The sequence below is a fragment of the Aythya marila genome (assembly GCF_965140915.1).
Source record: "Aythya marila genome assembly, chromosome: 4".
NCBI classification, from domain to species: domain Eukaryota; kingdom Metazoa; phylum Chordata; class Aves; order Anseriformes; family Anatidae; genus Aythya; species Aythya marila.
Window position 1 is genome coordinate 44,574,099 of NC_139045.1, and position 26,016 is coordinate 44,600,114.

The 26,016-nt window shown below is 37.2% G+C and overlaps 1 protein-coding gene across 1 annotated transcript in view; it reads right to left on the minus strand.

Annotated features, from left to right (window-relative positions):
- Nucleotides 1-622: 622 nt before the first annotated feature.
- The window catches only part of SYNPO2 (synaptopodin 2), a 92,205-nt gene continuing 66,811 nt past the window's right edge, over nt 623-26,016 (minus strand). Inside the window, exons 4-5 of the mRNA XM_082759171.1 lie at nt 22,964-25,146; nt 623-4,970 (exon numbers count right to left, since the gene is read on the minus strand). Coding sequence (XP_082615297.1) covers nt 4,404-4,970; nt 22,964-25,146 — 2,750 coding nt within the window. The 3' untranslated portion in view covers nt 623-4,403. The remainder of the gene's footprint in view (nt 4,971-22,963; nt 25,147-26,016) is intronic.

The window sequence follows — 26,016 nt, forward strand, 5'->3', positions numbered from 1 at the left end:
TCAGGGCTATCCACATAAATAGTGGAAATCTGATCTGACTTTTCACAGCTAGATGGTAAGTGTTTATATCCTGCAGAACTGTTCACTGAATAGTCTGAACAGTGTCAAGACTGGGTTCATAATTTATTTTCAATATTTATTTGTTTTTAAATAGCATGTTTCAATTAAGAATAAACAACAAGAGAATGCAGCAATACAGACATTCTGAGCAAACCTAGAAAAAAACAGAGGTTTAGATGCGTGTAAGGTGGACAAATAATTATAGTGAACAGATGTTAGTTACAGTTTTTTACTGTGGGGTTAAAAACATTCAAACAATAAAAACTGCTCTGACCATATTATTTCACCTGGGTAATCTGTGCTTCACTCCATTTCCTTCCTCTGCTTACTTAGTATGAAAATGAAATTCTACTGAATGTGACATGCTGCCATTTGACCTGATGTTGATTTAAGCTTCTAGAAGCTCGTAACAGCACGAGGTCACAGACAGGCAAAGTCAGTGAGTCTAAAAATGGTGCAGAATAAAAGAGATTAGGCTTTGCTTGGGTTCAGATTATTTAAAACAAACAGACAAGAATTTAGAGAAAATAAAATCGTGTCTCTCATCTGGTTGGTCAAATCACTTTATTAAATGATACAATTTACATCTCTGGCATGCACTCTCAAATAAAGTGTCCTTTGCAGTGAACAAAAAGCCTTTAGAAGTGAAAAGATAATACAGTCTTTTGCTACTAGGCAGAAATGCAATGTGAATAGGTATTTGGTTGTGTTAAAGCAAACCAAACTGAAAACAAACTATGAACAAGAGTTGTGAACATCATCATCTAGCATAACTAAGGAAACTAAATTTTCAGTTATATTGAGTATTCAAATCCTTTGCATTTTGACAGAGACACCTCTGAGGGTGAACAGGAAAACTGCATTTAGAATATCAAGACTTTTTTTCCTCATTCATTGAGCAGATCTGTGTATTCAAAACCAAATGTAGGAAATACTTGTATTAATATATTCAGAACTCACACACAACAGTCACAACTATATGATAGAAAGATGCTCTGCTAGCGGAGGAGTGGGGTGAAGAACAGAGTGAAAGATGCTGTGTGATTCTTCATAAAGCTGTGTATGCATTAACATTTCATTTAGTAGTCTGGGCCTGCTGCTTCCATTGAAATCAGTTCATTGTCTCAATCTGGTTTTAGCCTGATTTCCTTTGTAAACAAGGCTACGTGATCTGTCTGCATGCTTGTATTCAAGTCTGCCCTCCAATTAACACTTTTGAAAATGTTTGTTTTGTTTCCATGTTGCAGTGGAATAGATCTCGGAGGCAAAACATTGCCCCCAGTCTTTGTAAAACTAGACAGCTGAGTGGAGGATACGTACACTTATCAGTCTTACTCTTGAGGGAAATTCTGCAGGGTGAACTCATCCCATATTAGACATGAGTGAATCCATATGGGAAAGAGAACTAGTAATTCCTCAGCAGTAGGAAACAAAATCTGTAGTAGATCATGTTAAACACACAAGTTAATCTATGATAAGATACAAATCCATAGGAAACTCAGCATTGTTAATTCTCATGTTCACAGAAGTACTTACTGATGAATCCCTTCTTATCAAGAGAAGAAAATTATCAGGCTACATTTTCTTTTTTTCTTGGGACATTGAAAGAAAGTCGGTGATTTTGTCTAAAGCTCTCTGATTCTGCTGTTCTTACATGTTTAGTGCATATTTGGGAATTTTTTTAGAGCTTGCTTCTAAAGTATGATTTCCCACATTGATTGCTGTGTGATCACAGCATTAAATACTTCTTAATATCACTTTATATCATTTTTCTTGAAATATCAAAATTTAGAAATACTTATCAGAATTTTTAATTGCATGTACCTTAAAATTAAGCATACCTTACCTTCTATTAGACATAGGATCTTAGAATTCATAACATGAGTTTCAATGAGAATTCAACGGCTATGCACTTGATTCTGAGAATTAAAATAATTGGATTTGGTAAACATATGTCTCACTGCAAACTCCTTAATCTGTTTTCTAGTTTAACAGTGTAAAGGATGAAGTTCAAAACAGAAACCTAAACTTGACTTCGATACAGGGAATCATTTTATTATTGCAATACAGACCACAGTTCAGCAAAATATGTAAGCATTATATAGTTTTCAGAATGTAGTCCTTCTGTGAAATACATGTACAATAGCATTTATTAACTACTTAAGGCTTTGATGACTTAGAATTATAAAGTATTACTGCTAAATCACAGTTATACTGAAATCGGGTGTAAACTTGACATGTATTTCCAGGGAAGAAGGCCTGGATCCGAACATAGGCCCTTAAGGCTAATGGGACTACCACAGGCCCATAGGTTTCAGTGGAAATATTCCCAGTGGTGTCAGAAAAGGACATTATGGGGCCTTGCAGAGAAAAATGTATTTTTTTTTCTTTTTCAGGAAAATTTAACCTGATTATGCGAGTGTATGACTCTAAGGTGCAAAGCTCATTTTCAGACATACAGTGGCAGCCTTGTTTGTATATTTTATCTAAATCATCTTTTCTTTACAAATTCAGAATTTGTGAAAGAAATTTGTAAGGTGCTATAGCAATATAATCCTAATTTAAAGGTTTATAACTACCATGCCTTCATTCCCTCAGTGGTAGAAAGGACTGATTGATTACAAGGAGATTTGTGTTTGACTGGAGAATTACTGCCAACGTAAACTCATTAAAGGTATATTTTGTGTGATTAGTTGCTCCTATAGGAAGTTCCAGCTCAGCTGAACTTGGTCTACTTTTCTTGTTCCTTTTATACCAATTATATCTTATAATTGGTATAACTGAAAACTGTTTGCAGTTGGGAATGTTTCGTAATGCGTTTTTTCTTATATACGTGTTTCAGTTCTTTCTAATCTGACCACTTTATGCAGAGTTGACAACCTTAATGAAAATAGGGATGCTTAGCAGTGTTTCTAGTGTTTCTGCAGTAATTTTAGTTTGCGGTGTTTGACAAATCCTTAAAGAATGCCCCACAAAACGAGGAGGATGCAGAGCACTTTGTAAAGCTTGGGGTATTCATTTAATGCCTTAACAATATCTAAACTACCCAATAAGCTTGCAATATGTATATTTTAGACACATTTCTATTGTTTCAATAAGCTAAAAATGCAAGATATGTATCACCAGCAATGATTATTTAGCATCTCTTCAGATCCATCAAGATAATTCAATTGTAACCAACTGTCCAAATATTTGCTACTCATACTAGACTCATACCATGTAACACATATCATAAACCCTCCTTCACATACCACCTTCTACATAGAACAGGTATTATGCTTGATGAACAACTTATGTCTTCTGAACTGAGAATACAAATCAAAAGCCCTCTAAACATTGAGCTACCTACATACTAGGAACAACTGCCCAGCCAGTCAAAGTACTAGAGACTGTAGCAGTAAATGTTCAGCAAGTAGTGCATTTCACAGAGAAATAAAGGCTGTTCCAGCCTCTGTCTTGTTTGATAATTTATTACAAAATTAACTTTCACTCCAGTTTAAATACAATCTAAATACTTTCTTCATCCCTTTTGTTGTTCAAATATCATGGTACTGGTCTCTATTAACAACACCATTCTTCCTGTTGTGTTCAGATTATGCAATTAGCTATAATATGCAAACCTTCATTGAAACTGTCATGAAATCCATCTGAAATGTATGCCTGCATGAGATTAGAGTATATCTATTTGTTGTAGAGATTCAAGTACCATGACCACAGAACCACAGATATATTTTATATGTTGTTACCATGGTATAATTATTCACTGATTTCCTTTCCTAGCTTTTTTTTTTTTTTTTTTTTTTTCTTTTTTAAATGCAGTAAAGAAAACATAGGGCCAATAAGCCAGTGCTTCCCAGTCTTCCATTTTCACTGGAACTTTCTCAAGTCTGGTTATATCTAGTACCCTGGAACTCAGGTGTCTAGCATATCCAGAAAACCTACAAGACGTTGTCAAATACTACTAACCTTTAAAATGCCCTTATTTTCCTTTTTTTTTTTTTTTTTTTCACATTATCTTAACCGCAAACACTTGTGCTGTCTCCATCTAAATCCTTTCTAGATTTTTATATTGAGCACATGGTTGCCCACCTTCATACTCACCCCCAAGAAATGTGTAATTTTGCCCTTTTACAAACAAAACTATCTTAGGTTAGGTGTAAAACTGAGTCTATTCTAGCAGCTGCTAGCCTTGCAGTCATATGAAAACTGTGCTCCATTCAATTTTGCCTCCTCGTTTCTTTAGTTCAGATATGGTGAGGCCGGCAAGAAACTTTCCTTCTCCAACTCAGATCTAAGGCTTGTAAAGCTGGAAGAAGGGAGAATATGCCAGGGCCTTCTCCTGTTCATGTTGGACGCCTCCATCCCCTTGGCTGTGGATTGTAGTTTGAATCAGCTGTTGATACGCCATAGTCAGACCTGGAATCCATGGACATTATATCAGGATCTGTTCGGGACCGTTGGCTGCAGTAAGCATACTGCAACTGAGAGCCCCCCTGCATGGTGGCATTCGGGACAGACAGGGAGCTTTTTCGGGGTGATAAAATACCCGACTGCTTCCCTCCTAATAAGGCTACGCTACCACTTGGGGCTGGAGGCTCATAAGAAACTTTTTGTTTCCATTCATCTGGTGGCTCAGGAAGTGTTTTCCTGCGAGCAGCTGATACTATGTTAGCCGCAATGTATTCCTGCATACTTTGGGGCCCAAAAGCTTCATCCACTAGGCCAAGAGGGGATTTTGCTGCTGCTTCCCAGGGAGTCGGTCTCTTGCCAGGCCTGTCAGCTGCTGTATCTGGCTTGCTGAAGTAGTCAGGGGCAGGCTGAAATATAAGAGGAGAAGTAGGAGACATGGCTCGAGAAACGAATGCAGAAGGTCTCCCAGGAAGTGATAATGAGCGTCCACTGCTTCTTTCCTAGGAAAACAAAACACCAAATATAGCTGCAGTCATTAAACAATAAAAACAGAGGCCTCTTCACTTCCAAACTGGAACAACAAACCCTGAAAGCACATGATATTCTGGCAATCCCGTTATATATACATGGGTACTTTTTAATAATTAAGTGGAAAGAGATGAGGTATTAAAAAGGGTGCAGAGGAAGAAGCAGGAAGAGAGAGCAAACTGATTTTTTTGAGGAAAGTCAATAAACCAAAGGCAGGATTTTGTAACTGAAAAGGTACAATTACATTAAGAACTGTACAGCTTTTCTTCCATCTCCACTACTTAGCTAGTATGTCTTGTTCAGAAAAGACCATTCTTAATAACGAGAAAGGAAGTCATGTTGCAACAGCTCTCTCTGTGTTTACAAGATTGTCTTGAACATGCAGGCACAGTCTAATTTATTTGATTACAGGCTCTGTTTGGGACATCTGTCCAAGAACATATCTTTGGCAATCTCCTTTTAAGAAAGGAATTTCTTATTCTAAAATTATTGGATTTAATCTGAATGAGAAGGGGTCAAAAATTAACATGCAAAATTAAAAACATTAATACAATCATTGCCTTAATACCCTTGCAGGACGCTACTTAACCTGGCTTCTTTAGATGGCAGTGCCCTCAAAATTTCAGAACATTCTGACCCATTTATAGGAGCAATCCATTCATATTTGACAAATCCTAATCTTCTTAGTAATGCAGCACTTTGAAACAGAAACTCTGTTCATGAGAAGGTTCTGCCCACAACAGTCTTCATTTGGCATACAAAACACATACAGTCTTTTCCCCAAACCAGACATGTTCCTTGTATTAGACAAATCACATTGTTCTTACTGAGAAGTGTCCATACATGTGGTTCATAAACTAACTGATTTACACCCACTGATTCATATCCTGCGGTTTAAATGCCTTCAGCTCTGAAATCCTGTGTGAAATTCCGGGCTCTGTTGCCAAAGGCTGTGCTAAGATTTCATTCAAATGACATTGGCCTGTGTTACTTTTCCTAATTAGCTTCCAAAACTTTGAATACTGTGAACATGATCGAGATACCAGTCAATAACTATATGATTACACAGGCAATAGCTAATCCTGGAAAGATTCACACAGAAACATCATGTTTTATAGTTTTTTCCATCTCAAGATCTTGACACACTTAAGAAACTCAAATGACCTTTACTTCACACAGGCTTTTATGTTATGTTTTAATATCAGCCTTGTAAATGAGAGATGAAAACTGAGAAAAAGCCTAGTGATTGCATTATTATCAGTTAGCCTGGTGGTGCACAGTCTGAATCTGTTGAGTGTGCAGAGACACAAAGAGGTTTTGTAATGAGAGATCTGACAAGTGATCTGATGAGTGATGCTTTACAACAGAACCATCGTTTCACCACTTAGCTACAACTAGCTATTCCCAGTTTGCAGTTCCAGAGAGGAAATTCTCCAACATTACTAATCTTACCCCCCACATACTTCTATCAAATTTGACAAATGACCACAATTAATTTTTAAGTTTTCACTTATACCATGAGATTGTCAAGCATTAAAGACGTGGCTTACCAGATCGCCACATATAGAAAGGTCCCATCAGGGTTCTTTAAGCTGGTAGCATTTAAAAAACAAAAGCAGTCCATTTGGATGGTAAATGAATGTGAGAGTATAAAGAACTTTCTTTTTCCACATAGATGAAGTGATACACCATCAAGAATGGATTAAACCTTCTCCACGTCTTCACCTAACAAGAGTGTTTCTTCTCACCTGGAAAATAAGAGTCCAGATAACAGATCATACCTAGGGACCAGGAGTGGCAGACCCAGATAGGCCTGTCAGAAAAATTCTTTCCTCTCATATATTTCAGTTTATTTCTTCAATGAATCCACAGAAACCAGTTTCTTCAGCATGTCTAATTACTGTATTTTGTTTAAATTGTCAGCAACAATAATTTTTTCACATGTGTGAAATCAAAGCAAGTATGCAAAATGAGATGCAGTTTCCATTAGAATGTAATGAAGTAGTTTCTTCTAATGAAACTTAGAAGACGGGATGTGTAGAGGGATGAAAAAGTTGATCAAACAGGTTCAGCTAGGTAGCCTACCTGTGCTAACTGCTCTCAGGATGTTTCAAGATCCTGGGCTGTGCTGAATAGAAAAACCTCCTTTTAATGGAGATTCCAGTTCTGAGCCCTGTCAGTAATTTGTAGGATTACAGAGATGCAGAGGGAAATGATACTGTTGAAGGAACTGTTGCATACAATGGCTGATATTTCAAGACAGTCAGATGAAACACTCTGTTTAGTCCGTCACGTTTAGAGAAAACCTCCAGAGTCTATCAAGTTGCAGAGGTATCTTTTTGGCCTAACCATCAGTAATAAAGCAGGAGCTGATTTTCTTTGACAGAATTTGATCAGAGAGCAATGAGTTAGGAAAAGTATTACAGTACTATGTCAAACAAAACATGCTGTTCTATTATGTTACGAAGACAGGAGCTTGTAAAAGCAGCAATACAGTATAGCCAAATAAAATGTTCACATTGTGGTGAGCTCTAGTTACTTAGTACGCGTGATACATCAGATTCAACAGAAAATCAAGATAATTAATGGAAAATAAGATACTATTCTGTGATGCTGGAAACTATTCCAGGGAGATCTTTGTTATTATATAAGGCAAAGAAAGGGAACTTGCAGGGGAGAATTAAAATGACCTCCTAGCAAAACCCTCTGCATGAATCAGTCAATACAGTATAAAGGAGTTGGCACAATTTTGACAGCTAGATTCAGGGAAGAGTGTTTTACTGTCTTGATAATCTCTTTTGTCCTTAATTTGTAAGATGTCGATGAACAAGTGTTTGTACTTCAAGTCATATCTATCCATAGTTCCTGTAATGTCATGCAGATAATAAGTTGAGTATGTAAGGGTTGTTGCAGAAAAAGCAGAATCTTGAATACTGATAATCTGGAGGATATTATTTTGTCTTTTGAGTTGGTCCATATTGAAAAATAAATAAATAAGTAAATCAAGTAATGTGAAATACTTCAGACATGGAAGATTTTAGTCTCATAGGAAATACAAATCTTTTCTCCTTTTAGTTCTGAGATTCTTCTCAGCTTTTGTGCAGTATGGGTCTGCATTTGACTAGAATGCTGGAAAGATGCAGTCAGTAAACTGGAACATCAGTGGTGTTTTGAGAATGAGGTTGGCTATACTAAAATTACTTGAACTCATTTTTTATTTCATTATTAACCTTAGTTAGGCTCTCAGGGATAAATGACTACGTAAGAATCCAAGTAGTTCACACCCTCTCAAGAGATGAAGAACATTTCATTACGTAAGGATGGCTTTCCTTAGCTACAAAAGGGTTTTACCCAGTGATCACTCTATAAGATGAAATTGTCTGTGATAGATTTTTCCAATGAAATTCAATTTAGACTTCCAGGTAATTTGGAGCAACTGTTACAATCTACCTGTCCAGTGAGATATTGTACCAATTTATCTGGAAAAATGTATTTCCTTAAAAGTTGACAAGTATTCTCTTTTTCTACTCAGAACCCAAGAATAGTTATTTCAGGTCTTGTCCATTTTGCCAAATGAGTATTTGCGTTTGTCACTGCTGTCAATTTGCCAGAGTAACCTATGCATTTTTTTCATTGGTCTCCTGGATTTCACATAATCCTGTTAATTTCTGGACTTCATCTTCATAACTATCATCAGAGAGATTTAATTCTGATAGAAAAACAGAGCAAGTTATCCAAAGACTTGTTTCTCTTGCCCCAGTGGACAGCTTTGTTAGGTGCCAAGTATCTTGTATGGAGACTAGAAACATCGGATACAGTGAACACATTCAGTAAGATCTTTATCACTGAAGATAATCAGTGATTACTTCATTCTGGATGGTTGTTCAACCTATATCTAAATCACAGCAATAAAGTTTGTGCTGCAAGATCAAACTGATGACCTATGGTACTGTCAGATGAATGATTCTCATCTGTAGACAGTCCTTTAGCATACTTGGTCCTGCTTTGGTATTCCTGAAACAGTCAAATTGTTCTCCTTTCCCACTTGGTAGCTTGTACTTAGATACAGTTCTGATATTAGTCTGCTTTTTATCTCTAAAAGAGCTGTGAAATTGGATATCCATTTCTTCTACATTTTGTATATGGGTTTCTAACAGTTGTTTTTCAGATAGTGAAAGAACGAAATCTGTAAGAGAAAATAGTGTTCCAGATGATTTACCTGGAAAATGTCTGAAGTAAGTGGGAAGACTTTGTCCATTCTGTAATGGTCAGAAGGAATTTGAAGAAAAATTTGAGAGAGACACCTGCTTTCTGAGATAATACCAACCTACAGTTGTAGTGTTGTGTCTGACTTTTGATGGGGAGGAAAAGTAGACCAATAATTTTTGAAGGAAGAGGGTCTTGTTGGAAGGAGCTGGCTAAATTCTTTACCTTTCCCAAATGGAAGAAATCATAACTGTGCTGAAGATGGGCAGAAGAGGGTTTGAAGACCCTGGGGTCCCAAGAAGATGAAAATTTATTTGGCTAGAATGAGCCTAGTTATTTTAAATTACAACATTCCTAAAATACATAACAATCATCATTATCTCCATTCCAGTAAGCTCAGGGTGAGCAAAACATTTTATATGAATTTTATCTTTAATAAATCTAGAAAAATTAAATATCAGTTTGGGCCCAAAACAATTCTGTTGAGCTTTGTAAAGTGGCTGCAGCTTGAAGCAGTTATAACCCTTTGGATTCAGGAGGATATATTTCTAATTTTCTTGTCTCTTTTACAGAAAATTACAGAATTTCTTTCATCTCCCTTGAAAGAAATATAGCAAATGCATCAGTTAAGTGCACTGTGCCATAATGCCTCAGTATTTACCTTAAGAGGGAGGAATTTAGTCTCTAAGTCTGCTCACTACTAAGATTCTTATGGTAGTATCTATTGTAATACAAGTAGTCTAATAGCAGCCTGTGCAGCAGATTCTTGTGCACTTAGCTAAATAATTATATAGGCATTATATAGTGGCATACTATTGGAATAGTTTAGTTCAAAATTAGAATATTTCTACCTGCTTCAACTTTATTCTAAAACTGAATAATCTTTGGCTTCAGAATATTAATCTCCACATTTTTTCAGACTTTGTGGTAAATAGGGTTTATGCATTTGTAGAAAAGCATGTTTTTCTAAAATACAAGTATGTCTCAAATGTAAGAACTGAGATATGATTAATATTGCCTTGTTTTCATTGTGCTTAATTTTCATTATCGGTAGTGGTGTTCCTAGACTGAAAGCCTAGGTCTGAACATTTCTAAACACATAGCAGATCTGCTCTTGAGACTAGTTTTTATCAGAACTGTGGTGTTTAGCCCTTTTGAAATAACAAACAAAATGTGGAATTAAGGCAACATTTAATCACTACAATTCTTCATTCATTTAGTGGACAAGAGCAGCCAGGCATATTGATACTTTCAATTACTTTCCCTTCCTATTTAATTCTTGTAGATAGATCCTTTGACACGCACTAAAAGGAGTGCACAAACCCCTGATCATAAGTAAGACAGTGGGAAATATAAAGTGCAAATGGAGAATGATTATTCTACCCCCGTCTCCATTAAGCTATAAGAAAATCTCAGAGTGTTAGAGATCTTCCATTCTTCTGCCCAGTGATCAGAATTGGGAAGGAAATTTCCCCAGAGAAGGGAAGGAAAAGTGATGTGCTACCAGAATTAATAAATTGTCACATATTGTATTACTGTACTGTTTTTTGTAAAACATTCATTACGGTACTGTACCAGCATTCAAAGTGCTGCAAAACAAAACAGAACCCTACACAGTGATTGATTTATGTTTTTCCATTGCCTGATGTGAACCTTTTCAGAAGGAAAGGTCTCTTCTAAAATAGCTGTAAAAGGGGAAGTGATTCTTAGATGTCAAGAAAAGGAAAGGCCGTTCAGAGTTGTCCATTGCAATCACAGAACCCTAACAACACCTAATGACTGCCCAGGTGTCTATGCAAACTTCAGTTTTAGGTTAACATTGATTTTAAAAATACAAACTGTTTATAAACTGGTCGGTGAAGCACACATTTATTGTACCACAAGTGCCTTTAGTACTTATGATCCGTGTATTAATAACTAGAACTAAAACAAATATATTACTCCCCAAAGTAACTTTTTCAGTATAAATAAATGAAAGTAAACACAGTACTTATGAAAATTCTGTGTACACATACATGTTTTCTTTTTCATTGTAAGTGGAAAGAGTGAGAATGTATACCTCTGATTCAGTAATACTCAAATCAAAAACCTGTCATTTGGAACTTAATGATTTTTCGAATTTCTTGGTAATTATGAAATGCTGAAAGACAAAAATGCAATAATTGATTTCATAACACAGCGCAAATATAAATGTCAAAAGTTAGTAAGATCTTTTTCATTTTACAGGCCAAATGGGAATGCAAAATGCTACTTAGTGAAATGATTTCACAATAACCTTTTCTGTCTCAGGTGGCGCATCTCCTTAGTAAGGGAAAACTGTTCATATGTTTACCTGCTGAAACTGCCTTTTCAGCAGTTAAGGGACATAGATTAAAAAGCTTTATTTATAGCTCATATATTATAAAGTTCATATATTAAAAAGCTCTAGAAGTAGCTTGGGCTCTTAATATTCCATGTCTCAGTGAAACTCCCAGCAACACAGACTCTCATCTGGTTGAGTTGCTTTAAAAAAATGATTTAGGTTTCTAAGTCATTATGGCATTTTTATCTTTGTCTTTTCATTTTAGTCATAGGCCTTAATCCCATATCAAAGCAGGTTCAAATCAGAGTTAACATTAGCATCTGGCTAATGTTTATACCAAAAGGGAACAAAGGAAAAGGAAGTGGTTAAAACAATTGGACTATTGCAAAGTATGACTCTGTCTTTATAAAAAGTTCGGTGATGCATTTGTCATTTTGCTTTCTATCAGCTTGTAATTGCTACTTCAGTTAGATATCAAACTATTGAGAAGATGGTAGGACAAAATAAATAATACCTGATTTTTATATATTTTTATGTTTATATCTCTTTCAAATCTTTCTTTCCATTTATTTTAAACAGAAAATAATCATTTCAGATTTTTAATCTGACTCGTAGAAAGAAGACATTGATTATCTTATTGTAGCTTTTTGTTATCTGAAACCACTTACAATTTAAGCATATAATGAAAACATTTTCTCTCCAAAATGCTGCCAGCTCTAGAATAAATACTGCAGCTACTTTACAATATAACTACCAAAAATTTGGAAGTAAAATTTAAAATCCTGGAAATAATTTATAGCAGGTAAAAGGAAACTTGTAAAATTGGACTGCATCATTTTTGTCTGTGGGGGTATTAATGGCTGGAGAGACGGGGAGTCTTACCTGTCTGTAACAATTAAAGCTTTCTCAGTAGCTATACTAGGAATTGTAATAGATTAGAATCACATGGTGAAAAATTCTGGATTTGACAATAAATTCCTTTTAGTTGTCAAGTAATGGTTGAACATAAAGATATAAAATTGTCCCTTCACTAATGCAGAACACCTACAGCACACATGGAACAGAAGCGAGAAGAGTGCTACTAACCTCTCACTTGTTATTGCTCAGTTTGCATCTGTGTAAATGAACGAAAATTGGTTCTATTAATATTTAATATTTATCAATATATGATTATAAAAATAAATACAATTATGTCTATAACAAGCAAATAGCTGAAACATTTTTGGCAAAAGGCATCTTAGTTTTCCTTGGAAGGGACAGTCTATTTCTGGTAAGGAAGAATATTTGCTGCCACCTTCTGGACTTTAATATTACAGTTTTGAAGAAGGTCTTAGAACATGAAGCCTGTCTTACTTGTGAATAAAAGTTTGAAAAACAAGACTCGATGACCTTGAGGTCTCTTCCAACCTAGAAAATTCTGTGATTCTGTGAAGTGCAAAGTTGGTCCTAGTTTCCGACCTTTCTATTTTGTATTGTCAGTGAAAGAGTTTAAAATTAGTATTAAATGAAGACTGTGTTTTGTTTTGTTTTTCTTCTAAAATCAAATCAAATCAAAACTCTATTGAATGTATTGTGATTCTTGAAGGTCATGGCACTATTGTTTCTGAACATTTCCAAATTATCCAATTCCATATAATTTTCTTATCAAATATTCCAAAACAAAGTCTTCAGCCTTGTGTGTTGTTTTTTGTTTTTGTTTTGTTTTGGTTTGGTTTTGGTTTTGGTTTGTTTTTGTTTTTGTTTTTGTTTTTGTTTTTTTTTTTGTTTTGTTTTGTTTTGTTTTTGTTTTGTTTTGTTTTTTCCTATTTACTTCATCCCAGATGATTCAACCATCTGACATACATTTTAACCAGGTGAACCCATATGGCTCAACAATTTGAAGGAGTGAGAGTAGGGAAATGACAAAAAACGCTAGCCTCCTTTTCCTTGAAAAGCAGTACTGCTACTTCATGCTTTAGAATTGTTCTGAGACTAATCCTCTTTGTGTCTGAATTGTATTCAGACTTGCCTATTTACATCCAAGCTGAGAATCTTTCTGTAATTTTAGTTAATACTGGCTCATCAGGAAAGTCAGGCTCAGTAGGAACACTTTATCTGTTGCTCAGATGGTTCCTGAGAGCTCAGGACAGCACTGATATTCTGTTAGGCAGTGGGATTCTATTCATTATTACAACTCTAAGCTGCTGTATGTTGTGAAATGTCTGGGCACACACAGAAGAACAAGAAGACAGATCTTCTGCTTTCTCTGCCTGTCTAAACTGCAGGCTTTGTCTATCTCCACAGGCTGGAGAAGTCACTGAGATGTACTACAGCTCCTGCACTTGCTGCACAGCTCAGTTTTCATTCACAAAAAAGTACTGCATGTGGGAGTATGGTGCATACCCACATGTCACAACACTGGGGCTGAACACAAGGTTGCACGCTGACTGATCAGGACTGAGGTGCACTGCAGAGCATGTTGCCTCTTGGCAAAGCTCCAGAGCTCCTGTTTGGCCCAAGCAGCTTCAAAGGGGAAAGCACCTGATTTAAATACAGAGCAGCAAGAAGCAGAATTTCAACAGGGTGGAAGAAACAGGCAAGGGAAGGACAGAGAAGAGGCTGGACAAAACAAAACCAGGATATAGGAATACTTGATGCAGAAGGAAAAACTGTATTCAGCACTGGCTTGGAGAGTGATGAGACTAGGTATTGATGGCCAAGATTCCCAAGTTTGGATGAGAAGATAAAGGAATAGAAAATTGATCTGTGTAGCTCGCAACGAGGCTACGATTTGGAGACCAGGACAAGAAAGAGATAAGATGAAGAAATGGGGCCATGAAGGCACACTGGGGGAAAAGAACCTGTGCTGATTACTGTGTACATTCCTCTAGAGCTCCAGAGAAATTTAATCCCTGGAAGAATGGAGTTTGTCCTTCCTGGATCTCGCTGATGTCAGAAAAGACTGCAGAGCCACACCAGAAAGCTGTGCCATCCTCCCAGTGATGGCTCACAGCCAGATGTCAACATGCACTTGCTGCCAGTTACTGTAGTAGCATGATGGCAATTGTTTGGGGTGGTTCAGGCTATGCTGGAGGACCTTGTTGGTTACAGTGTGCTATATGATAGTTTCTGGGGTTTGGTTTGTTTCAAAAAAAACCCTTGGGACTTTAACACAAAAAGTTACCTTGAAACAATGCAAGTAAAGTTGGAAGGTCAAATATTCAAAAGCATCATTGGCCAGTGCATATGCATTTTTATTACATTTCAGGGCTTCTGCCCCATCCAGTGCAATTTCAGGGTTTCCTTTAGCAAATACTATGTTTATATGGTAAAGGAGTATATTCTGTGAAAGATGCTTTCACTGGGTGGATTTCAGTGCTGGTCACTCAGCATTCCCTTCTCTGGGCTTCCACCTGGAGACCTGTAACCTGTGAATACTCATGGACTGATGTTAAGGAGAACCATGCTTTCGATATATTGACTAATTCTTATATGATCTGAAGATGCTGAATGTCTTGAACTGGACACCCAAGGCTACTGAGTTTCCTAATATCAATGCTTCCATCTTCATTTACTCATTTGTAAAATGCAGTGGTGAAAAAATATATTACAGCTTCTGAATCAGTCGGATACTAACAAAAAAATCTATGAGGAAATAAATAATTCTGTATGAAGAGCATACTTTCAAGAGCGTACATTAGATAAGAAACAGTGCTAAGCACAGAACAGTGTCATTACAAATCAGTGAAGAGCTATTCATCAGTTGAGCAGTACCATTCTGTGCCCCGAATTGAGTTAGGAGTTCTATGGGGAAAAAAATAAATAAGCAAGTGATGATGTGATTACAGGTGGTTTTGTCACACAAATGCTTGAGAGGGCTGAAATTAGGTGACACATTCGTTTCAAGTGCCTCATTTTGCAATCTAAACAGTAGTGTTTAAGATTGTGTTTTTTAATAATTGTATATACATAAGGGTCAGGCCCTGGCTTTGGTAGCTTTCCTTTAGCAGGACCAGGTTGGTCTAGTTTCCCTACAAACCATCACTCTGAAAGTAATCTTAGGATGAGGAAATATATCTGAAATGCTTACAGCTGTGCAGCAGAGTACAGCACAACTGCAGATGTATATCAACATAACAAGTCATGTTGCTCCTTCTATTTTGTGGAATCATTTGAATTTTTAATGGAAAGCCATCATGAAAATAAATAAATAAATAAAAAATCTCATTTGTCATACTTCTGCACTTTCTGATATCCGCCAAAGAAGAAGAAAGAAATTATGTGCCAGTGTTTTCTGAAGAAATTCACAGCCCACTTTTCAGTTCACAGAAGATTCTTAGGTAGCAAAGCTAGGACTGGCAGAAATACCCATATATATCTAAATGTGGTTATTTAACCAAAGAAAACAAAACTGCAGACAGATACTGAGGTTTTCTTGTCACCACGTCTTCAACTATTTAGGGCTGCTTAAGCTCCACTTTTAAGCTATAGACCTGATGAGGGAAAATTACCAAAATTCCAGGAAGAAATCTAAGTGTACCTAGATGCCCATCCTTTAGTTTTGCTCCCAGTAGTAAAGCCATATACCAACAACAACCTGCACAGTGAGACTGTGAGAAGTAGCATTCTCACAGATCAAAGAAAAAATCAGTGGCAGTTATTGATGTTTTTCTCAATTGGAAAAAAAAAAAAAAGTATATTTTCGCAAGAACTTTCTTTAAAATTTGAAAATATTTGTCTATAGGTTGTTTCTGTACAGAAACCATTGATTCTGATATAAGTATACTGAATTCTTGGCTTTGAAAACAAGTAAAGCTCATAGTAAAATGAATGAGAGTGGTGCTCCCTGGCAGCCTTTGTAACCCAATATGTGTTACGGTGTTTTGGTGGGTATTTTATTTCCATAATGTTCCTTCTTTTCTTCTGTATGCTCTGCATTTCTTAAAATAGTCAAAGCCTCTTGTTTTGGGTTTATGTGGAAACATCAAGAGTAGAGCTCCATCTGTTCAACAATTCAGTCTTTATGCCTAATTAGAAATGGCCTGTTTACTTTTGTAGCAACATATCTTTCCATTGTCAGAGTTATGTTTTTAAGATATCTGTCTCAAACCGTACAATATAATCAAGGATTCTTGCTTAAAAACACTGCTGATATATTGATTGCCCTGCACACAAGCCTTCATCTACTTAGTCCATCTGTAAGCATGGTTTGGTAAGTTATTTTTCTCATAGCGGCGTTTCCTCAGCCTAAGAGAGTGAACAGTTACTGTTACAGTATACTTCCATGTAACTTTGTGAAAATTTCACATGCATTGTAATTAAAAACATTTTGTCAAGATCATTACAAACAAGAATAGATTTTTTTCCTCTGAAAACCACAGAGTAATGGGAGACTTGATTAGCATGGTATAAAAAAATAAATAAAAAAGTTTTTGCTGGCCTTACTTGAGGAAGCCTCTGTTTAAACCATGGAAATATCATTATGTGGTTAGTCTCAGTTTATAAAGGAAGAGGAGAATCTGTCTCCGTAAAGATCCTTCCAACACATACCACTAAGCTTCAGGATTACTGTTTTAATCATTTGATAAGAAACCTAAAGTGCTTCCTGTAGTAAGCATCCAACCTGAAAAGCACTTGCCAAACATTACCCTTCCCTTTTATAATTACATGCAAAAGTAAAGTTTAGGATAAAATAAGAGCAGTCATTGTCATGGGTACTATGAAGTTGTAAAGGTAGCACCAAGTGTGTCATGTAAATACCAGGTCACGTGTTTTCCCAAGAAATCTACCAGCAGTAAGTTCAGAGCTTCTGAATCCACAGTTTTTTAAATATCTTGTCATCAAGTTTCTTCTTTGCATAACATTTCTCTTTCAAGCTGAGTAGATTCATTAAAAAATAACATTATGCCAAGCTGTGAAATTAAGGCTTGCACTTGCCATGCCGAATTCACAAAGCGATCAGTGGAATCTCCTGGACGTTTAACTTCAGGCAAAGTTGTATCATGGTTGGTTAAAAAAAAATATATATATATATATTGACAAGGCAGATCTTTTTATAACCACTTGCTTTGTGCTCTGAAAGCTAGGAAATCTGGATAAGGATCCTGGAAAAAGAGAGGAGAAAGATTTTGCAAATTGTTAGTTGCAAAGAGTGGTGTTGTTTCACTGGTATTTCCCTACCTCGTGGTGTACAGAGGATTCCCACAGAAAGGCTGGAGCAGCGGGACGTGCTGGAAAAGCTGGTCTTGTGTTGGGGTGTTGGCCCGGCTACATGGTAAGCAGTGCTCCTCCCAGATCACCTCATCTGGTATCCAGTTCTCTTTACATTTGCATCCCACCGCTGATGGGCATTTCTCTCTGCTATCTTACATCGGAGTTCACTTCAGCACTTTCAAAAACTGTCATGTATAGGAGCTATCTGGGATAATATGTTTGTATATCTTTTGCCTCTCAGAGCAAATGTCTATTGACAGGGTCGGCTTTTTTTTTTTTTTCTCTTTTTTTTAAACCTCTCTTTTCTCTTTTTCCTGGCCATTAGCATTTCCATTTTTACGCAATATCTTTTTGTAAGTAGTTGAAAAAAATCATGCCCAGTGATATGAGCACTCTGTCATCCAAGAACAATCTAGCAAATTTCAACAAAAAGCTTGAAGTTGTCAGTGCAAAATAATTAAGCCCTTCTTTCTGATTGTTTTCTTCTCTTGTACCTTCAGTATTTCATACATGTAAACCCGTGACAGATATTTTATCCTTTGCAGTCTCTGCTCTGGAGTTTTCTCCCCATTGCTTGGCTCCTTCTAACCCTAGCAGTTTTTTCTCTCAAAATTGCTGCTCTGCCACTTAGCAGTAACTTTCCTATATGAACCATGTGCCAGCCTCTCACTTCCTAATTGCTGGAGCCTGGTGATACCTCAACCTCATAGTATCCATTTACTTCAAATACGAATTTGCATGAATTCTAGACATTCATTTTAGGATGAATAGTAACAGCACTCTGCCAAAAGGAAAACTCATTGATGCATGATTGCTGTGGTGACAGCAAAATGGGTCACAACACTTTTAGGGCTGATTTTATGTTTTGATTCTGTCTCAGATAAAGTTAGGTATATTTTGGGTCAGTGCAGGAAGACTTTGGATAAAAAATGAACTGAAACTTTTTGGTGGCTGATATTTTAATGGCATTGGCTTAATCTCAGTGAATTGTCTGTGCATCTAGGAGAGAAATGAGCGTTCCCTACTGCACACCTTGCTGTGAGTGTATTATAAAGTCCCAGTCCATCAGCCAGGTGCTTTTGGAATCAAGTGGCTTATTGTCACTGGATATTGTCACGTCCTAGGACACTGACAACATTATTTCTTCCATAAGAGAGCAGAAAGCAAAAGGATGAGACATACTTTTAAGAGATGGTATTGTTTACTCTGTAAATGTTTCTACAGAAAATAATATTTGAAATATCTTTCTGTTTGTTTCAAAATATGTTATCTTTTGCCAATCAGGAACTTGGTAAGAGTAGTTTCCCTGGAGAAAGGGAGAGAAGCTAAGCAGTTGTGTTTTTTTTTTTTTTTTCAATAAATAAATGTTGTTTCTTATTTTTGCTACGAAAAAAAAAAAAAAAAAAACTTCTTATTTAAAAGCTATGCCTCTCCCAAGACAAAACTTTTAAATTCAGGTTTTATAAAGAGCAGTTTATAACTGAATTATGGAAAAGCTGTCTTGAATGTGAGATCTAAGTTGTGCAGTGTATGGGCTTTAGTATGGGCTATAATCAAATCTGATAAATGCAACATAAAGAACAAATAGATCCTTTAATGTGAAGATATTAGAAGTATTGTTATTGGGGGTGGCCTAAAATTCTATGGTATATATGCGTACAGAGTAAGAACAACAATTGTATTTTGGAGCTTTGTCGTATTATATTATAATTTCTAAAAACTTTTTGGAAAAAAAAAAATAAAGGTTCATTTTTCTCTCATAGAGAAATTTCAGATGGCTTCTCTCTGTGCAAACAGTCAGTTTTCTTGCCATTTCATCTACGCTTAATGTCATTTTTACCTTTTAATTAGGACTCAAGGCAGTGAACAGCTTAACTTTCCTATAAATATCTGCTTCATGAGAGATTACACCTTGGATAAAACTGTTAATTTAAGTAGGCCAGTCTTCTGAAATATTAATAAGAATTACAGACTTACCTGATTTGTAAAAATCTTGAAGGCAAGTTGGATCCAAGCACTATGCATGTAGAATGGTGTATATATAGGGTATTGAATTCAGACTTGGTCTTTGAATGGGATTTTCAAAAGATCTTGGTTGAATTAAGAGAACTACTGTCACTAGGGCTTTTGCTTTTAACTCATACTGATGCCTTAAAAAGCCCTTCTGTCATTGCTATAGGCCATACAAACACCTGTATTTGAGTAACAGCAAAAAATCCAAATCTGATCAAGATCCAAAATTTTTAACATAATTTCCTTTTCTTCTGGACAAGGTAAAGAGAAGATAATAGCTAATAGCTTCATTCTATACTGCGATTACAGAAGCTGGCTTTATGTTTATAGTTGTCAGCATGAATATTGTTTAGACAACATTCTAAGTAAAATTGTGGTTTGTGCTGTTAATGAAAGAAATAGCTAAATGATTTTCAAGTTGATAATTAGGATAATAATGCGTATTATTTCTTACATGGAAAGTGGCATGTAGGCACATACACATTAGATTTCAGTAATCCACACATTTCATACAGGAGATGGTGACAACCTCCAAAAAGTTACTGACCTGAGTGTGATAGAACCTGGTCACCACGCCAGGTAAGGCATACATTTTATCTTTGTGTTAACAAGATGTATCTTGTTAGTAGCCATGTGCATCAACCTCAACACTTGTGTGAAAGTACAAAACTGCTAAAAACTTCCACATTAGGGAAATATTCTTGAGGTGGTAAGGTGAACAAGTACAGAAGTGTGATTATAATTTGCAGGTGTCTTTTACAAGAGGAGACTCTAGGCAAACACATGTAAGGCAACATGAGGCTGTCTGAAAGGGATTACATTTCTATGTATATCTCTAGTAGCACAACTCTTATCTTTGGCAGGGTATCTTTATTCCAAGGAAGGAAGGAAGGGAGAAAAGGGAAGGGAAGGGAAGGGAAGGGAAGGGAAGGGAAGGGAAGGGAAGGGAAGGGAAGGGAAGGGAAGGGAAGGGAAGGGAAGGGAAGGGAAGGGAAGGGAAGGGAAGGGAAGGGGAAGGAGAAAGGGTGAAAAGGGAAAGGGAAGGGGGGGAAATGGAAGGAGAAAGGAGATTTCATATTAACAGAATTACATAGAAAACAGATTTCCCTAAAAAGATACTGTCAGTCTGTATATATACTGTATATATAAGTGAAACAAAGCAAAACATAACAGGAAAAAACAACAACCAAACCAAAGAAAAGAAACACAAACAGGCAGAGAAGAAAGGGACAAATTTAATGGTAGAAGAAAAATATAGATACTGACAGTGAAAAACAGATTGAAGGGAGATCTCCAGAGGATTAAAATATTGCTACTCTGTTTCCAGGCAAATGTAGTGTAATTCTTTGTTGAGTTTTCCAAACTATTTTCTTCAAAATTTCCCATCCGTGTCCTGAATTTTAAGAGAGAGGTGGATCACATGGTCATTTTCTTCTAATGCAGTCAGTATCCCAGTCCAAATATTAACGGAGAGAATGAGATTTTGGAGGTCCAAAATTCAAAGTGATTTTTGTTGAGTTGATTCCAATCTGCATTTTATATGTCCAACCAAATTACTATTTTTTCAAACTTAACTGCTGTTTGAGTTACCTTCATGGGACCAAACTAAGATTTTTTTTCATACTGGAGAATGCTTTCTTCATTGAGACAGATAGTTCTACTAAATCTTTGTGCACCACTATGATATAAAAGATCCATATTTGGGCCTGTAGCTTGCTGGATCATAACTTAAACAAATATGCCAACAGATTCTGCTGCCTTTACTCACAGAGTGATGTTCTAATCTTATTGCACATCTCTAATCAGGTTGCACATGGGATGGATTTTGATAGCCTTACTTGTGTCAAACAATGTTTTGTTTCAGACCCAGCACTACTGATGTAAACGAGACTCTTTACAGAATAACATGATAAACTGTTCAAATATAGGCCCTTGATTTCAGCAAGATGTATTCATTGCAGTATTATACAGTAGGTTTCAAGACTACAGACTTTTAAGAATTTTCTACAGTAGCAGTATTTCAATCCTTTGTACTGAATACAAGAAGTAAAAGGGGAAAGTATAAGACCAGAGTAAAAAGATTTAAAGTGGGAAGAAGAACTGTAAATCCCAAAGTGAAATTAAAAAAAAATGTGTATGACAGACCAATAGGAAGACATGGCACTATTTATGATTTACTGTTAAGTGCTGATTTTTGTGGCATACACTACTCTGGTTGTAAGAATCTTGAATATATGTATCCCTTCAGTTCTCAGTCATTGTGCTTTCACAAGAAACTATTGCATTACATTGCAGCTGCAAAACCCATCTCACCTCTCTGACCTATATTTTTAATTTAGTAGTTTCTATGTTAAATGCTGGATTCAACGCAAACTTCAGCTCAAAATATGTCTGCGCTTGGGATGTCAGATTTCCCCAAAATGGGAAATCTTAGCGATTTTTCCAGCTGTCTTTCCACCTCCTTTAAATTATTCTTCTGCAGAACACTCTAGCATCTCTTATAGCACATTCTCTGTGAAATCACAGAGGCAATTCATGATTTTGGATCACAGCTGATCCACATAACTTACAAACTAAGCCCCTGACTGATCAATCAGATTCTTGTGGAAGGACCTTTGAGCCAGGACAGATTCTGACTGAATTCAGTGGGGCTCTGTGCATACCCAAAGGTCTATCCAGCTCTATTCTGTAAGTGATCAGTCAGAGTCTAATACTTTACCTATTTTATACTATGTATGTTAGTAATACATGTTACTATTAATATCATTTAATAAGGCACTTTAGAAAAAAAAAAAAAAAAAAAAGTCCTCAAATCCTTAGGTCATTAGGACATAATTGGTGCAGGGGTCTGCTCCAATTGGTGCAGAAAGAAAGCTCTTTTCTATTAGTTTGACATGCCAGGAATACTGCTTACTGTTGTTTGTGTTGTAGTCATCTTAAAGCAAAAACCTAGTGTCCTGCTTACTTAACACAATGGTGTGAATTTATTGCAGGATGTTATGTGTATAAAGCACCTGATATTATGCTTAAATATCCTAAAATTGTTTATCTATTTTGATTCCTTAAAAAAGTTCAAGTATTTTGGACCCAGATTTGAGGTGATACATCTGAAGTTATTAAGTAAGCTAAGGAATACTACTGGCACTCTTTGTGTGCCCAGTTACCACTGCAAACAATTAATGCATGGCAAGCAAAGTGGACACTAAGTTTCAGCTGTAAGGTTTACTCTTCAATAATTGATGGCTTCCACACCTGTGCAGTGACGCCAACTTTCTTTGCTGAAAATTTTGGCCTCGGAGCAGTAAACAAAGAGGAAGTGGTTGTTTCCGGCTTAGAAAATGCAGAGTAGCCTGTAGATGAATAGGACTCATTTACTGGGGTAGAGGCGTTTGACTGGTATGAAGGCTGTGTGCTGTAGGCTGGCACGGAGTACACTGAAGATGCCCGGGCGTTAGTAGGAGAGCTAGCACCAGGTGGTCGTAAAGACAGAGCTTGCTTTGAAGTAGGCAGCTTTGACGTCTGCTTAATAGCTAGGCCTTCCTTAGTACTTGGAGGTTGAAAAGTAAATAAAGACGCATCAAGCTGATAAGGCTGATGTTTCATAATATCCAAAGCATTGAGACCTTTCTTGGGTTTTCTTTTGGTATTTTTGGTAGCAGCAGCAGACTTAGAGGAAGGTTTGGTAGCAGCAAGAGGATAAGATGGGCTGTGGATGGGATTGTAAGCTACAGGTGGAGGTGCTCGGACATTAGATGAATATTTCCAAGAAGCTGGTAAAGATGGAGTTGGAGATGAGGCTCGTGCCATGTTTGCTTGCACAGTCTCTGAATCGACCACATACTTCTCCATTCGAGAGTGCCTTCTGGCAAATAATTGTGCTCCTTTTCCACTCATAGCTGGTGGCATCTCAAAGGGTGTCTTTGTTTCTCCAGCACTTGGTGTGACTGGTGTCTTGGGTGTGTGGTTTGGACTCGCTAGCGTTGCCTGAGGCCCTTTGAAAGGACCAGCTAGGTTGAGAGTATTTGGGGGATTGGCAGAAGGAGAATGAGGATACTGTGGGGATTTGAGTGGTGCAGGGTACGCTGCCTGAGGTGATGCTGGAGCTGGGAAAGAAGGAGCCTTGTTAGCAGCCGCAGCTGGAGGTGACCAAACGGGTGAAACTGGGGTACCAGCAGTAGGAGAAACCTTGACTGAAGGCTTTGGAGCAATAGGAGGAGGGGTCTTTTGTTTAGATGCTTGACTCTGCATGAAATTGCAAGCTTCTGCTCCCAAACTGAGGTAGTCTTCTTCAGGTCCTGACTCAAAACCAGCTCCAGTACCCTTTTTGCCTTCTGTGTTGTGTACGAGGGACAACAGGGCAGGATTAGGATTTACTTTGGGTGCTTCTTTGAAAGAGAACATAGGTTTTGATGTGCTTCTTCTCTTTGCCTCTTGCAATATCCCAGTTCTTTTGGCTGGCACAGCAATCCTTTCATCTCTGGATGCAATGCGTTCAGTTGGCTCTGTTAGTGACCACACGGTTGGCGCAGCTTTGCTTGTTGCGGGAGCTGATACAGGTCTGTAAAAATTCTCAGGCGGTGGGCTAATAGAGCAGTAGGGTGGGGGTGCTGGTATATCTGAAAGAGGACTAATGACATTTCTTGTGGGTGAAAATGGTGCCGCTGCTCGGTTTTGAACCCCAGAAGGGAAGGGTTTAGCTGTTCTATTCAAAGATGCTGCTTTTTGAGCATCAGAGGATTGAAAAGAGAGGTTTGTGTCTGGTGCTAAGCCAAACCCATTTTGTTGTACAATTTTACCATGATTCTGGCTCACGTCTGTGTAACTTTTGCTTATGCAGGTCTGCTGTCTTGACATTTCTTCCTCTTTTGTTTGGTAGGCTGAAGAGCTTACTTTCTGGAAGTTCTCTGACATGGTGACTTCCCTTTGCTCCTCTGCATGCACTGTGCGTGCCTTCATCTCCTCTTGCTCAGCTGTGATCTGATCCATTCTCTGCCGTCTCTTGGCAAACATGAGGGCCCCTTTACCTGTGCTCTCTGGAAGCGTCTGCATCTCGTCTCCACTTTTTGTCTTCTTTTCCACCTCAGGTAGACTGCTGTCCCAGTCAAATGTCACAATCTTGCCGTCGTTGTCAATGTCAGAGAAGAAATCTTCATCTATTTCTGACTCACTCGTTGCAAGCAAACTCACTTCAAAAGTATTTTCTTTGTCCCCCTCTTCACCTTCACCTTCTTCACCCTCGTCTTCGTCACGTTCTAGCTCCCCAGTACCGTAGCTCACTAAAGTATATTTCCTTGCCCTTTGACGACGCTTCTTGAACATCAACACCCCCTTGGAATTGGGATTGGGAGCTGCTGTCAGCAGCAATGCAATACTTTTACATTTAGATTTGGCTTCTTTGACCTGCTTCTCTGACAGGCTCTCACTTCGCCGGAGTCCTGTGGAAAGAATCGAAGTGCACATTTAATTGCATGCAGCCCACAAAAATGCAAGGATTATATTAGCAAATAGTTACGCATCTGTCTATAGTGAAATTTACCTACTGTCCCTCTTCCCCGTATTAAAACATTTATTTTCTTGTGCATGGAGAGATTGTTATGCTGAAGCTTTGCCCACAGTAGCAACTGTGGTATAAATTCCCCACCCAGCATTCCTTAGTTAGAGGCACATCCATACAAATTCAAAGGCTACATCTCTTTCTTTGCTTCAACAGGAACATCACGTGTGTCCATTTCTAATTTCTTTTATTCCTGTAAGTCATCTCAGCAGGAACAGCTGGACAGTATTTTCTTATTTCTTCAATTCAAGTGTTTTACCACAGTTCTAGGCTTACAAAAGAGATTCACAGCCAGCCAGGCCCATGTCTGCTTAACATCTGAGAAAAAATGAAATTGTGTGTTGTGTCTGACAGCAGTAGCAGCTTCTGCCATTTATGAGTTTATTTTACTTTTCAGAATGTGTATGATTGATAAAAGTAGGTACCTTTATATGCATTGGCTATTTAAAAGCAAGTATATATCCACAGAGTCATGCAAAGAAACCATTAGCATTAACTTTCAGCCCCCTGGAAGACAGTGGGAGTTTGGCCCCACAGTACACAGTTGTAAAAATGTAAAGCGGGTTTCAGTCCTTTAACAAACTTAACTTCTCTGAAACATAATCCAAAATTGTGTTGGATATAACATCTCCAGAATATTTATTTTTAAAATGTGGCAAGAATGAATACACATTTAAAAACTGATTGGAGGAGACGCATCTAACTTGTCAAGAGTATTCACTACCATGCATCAGTAATGTGTATTTCTTAA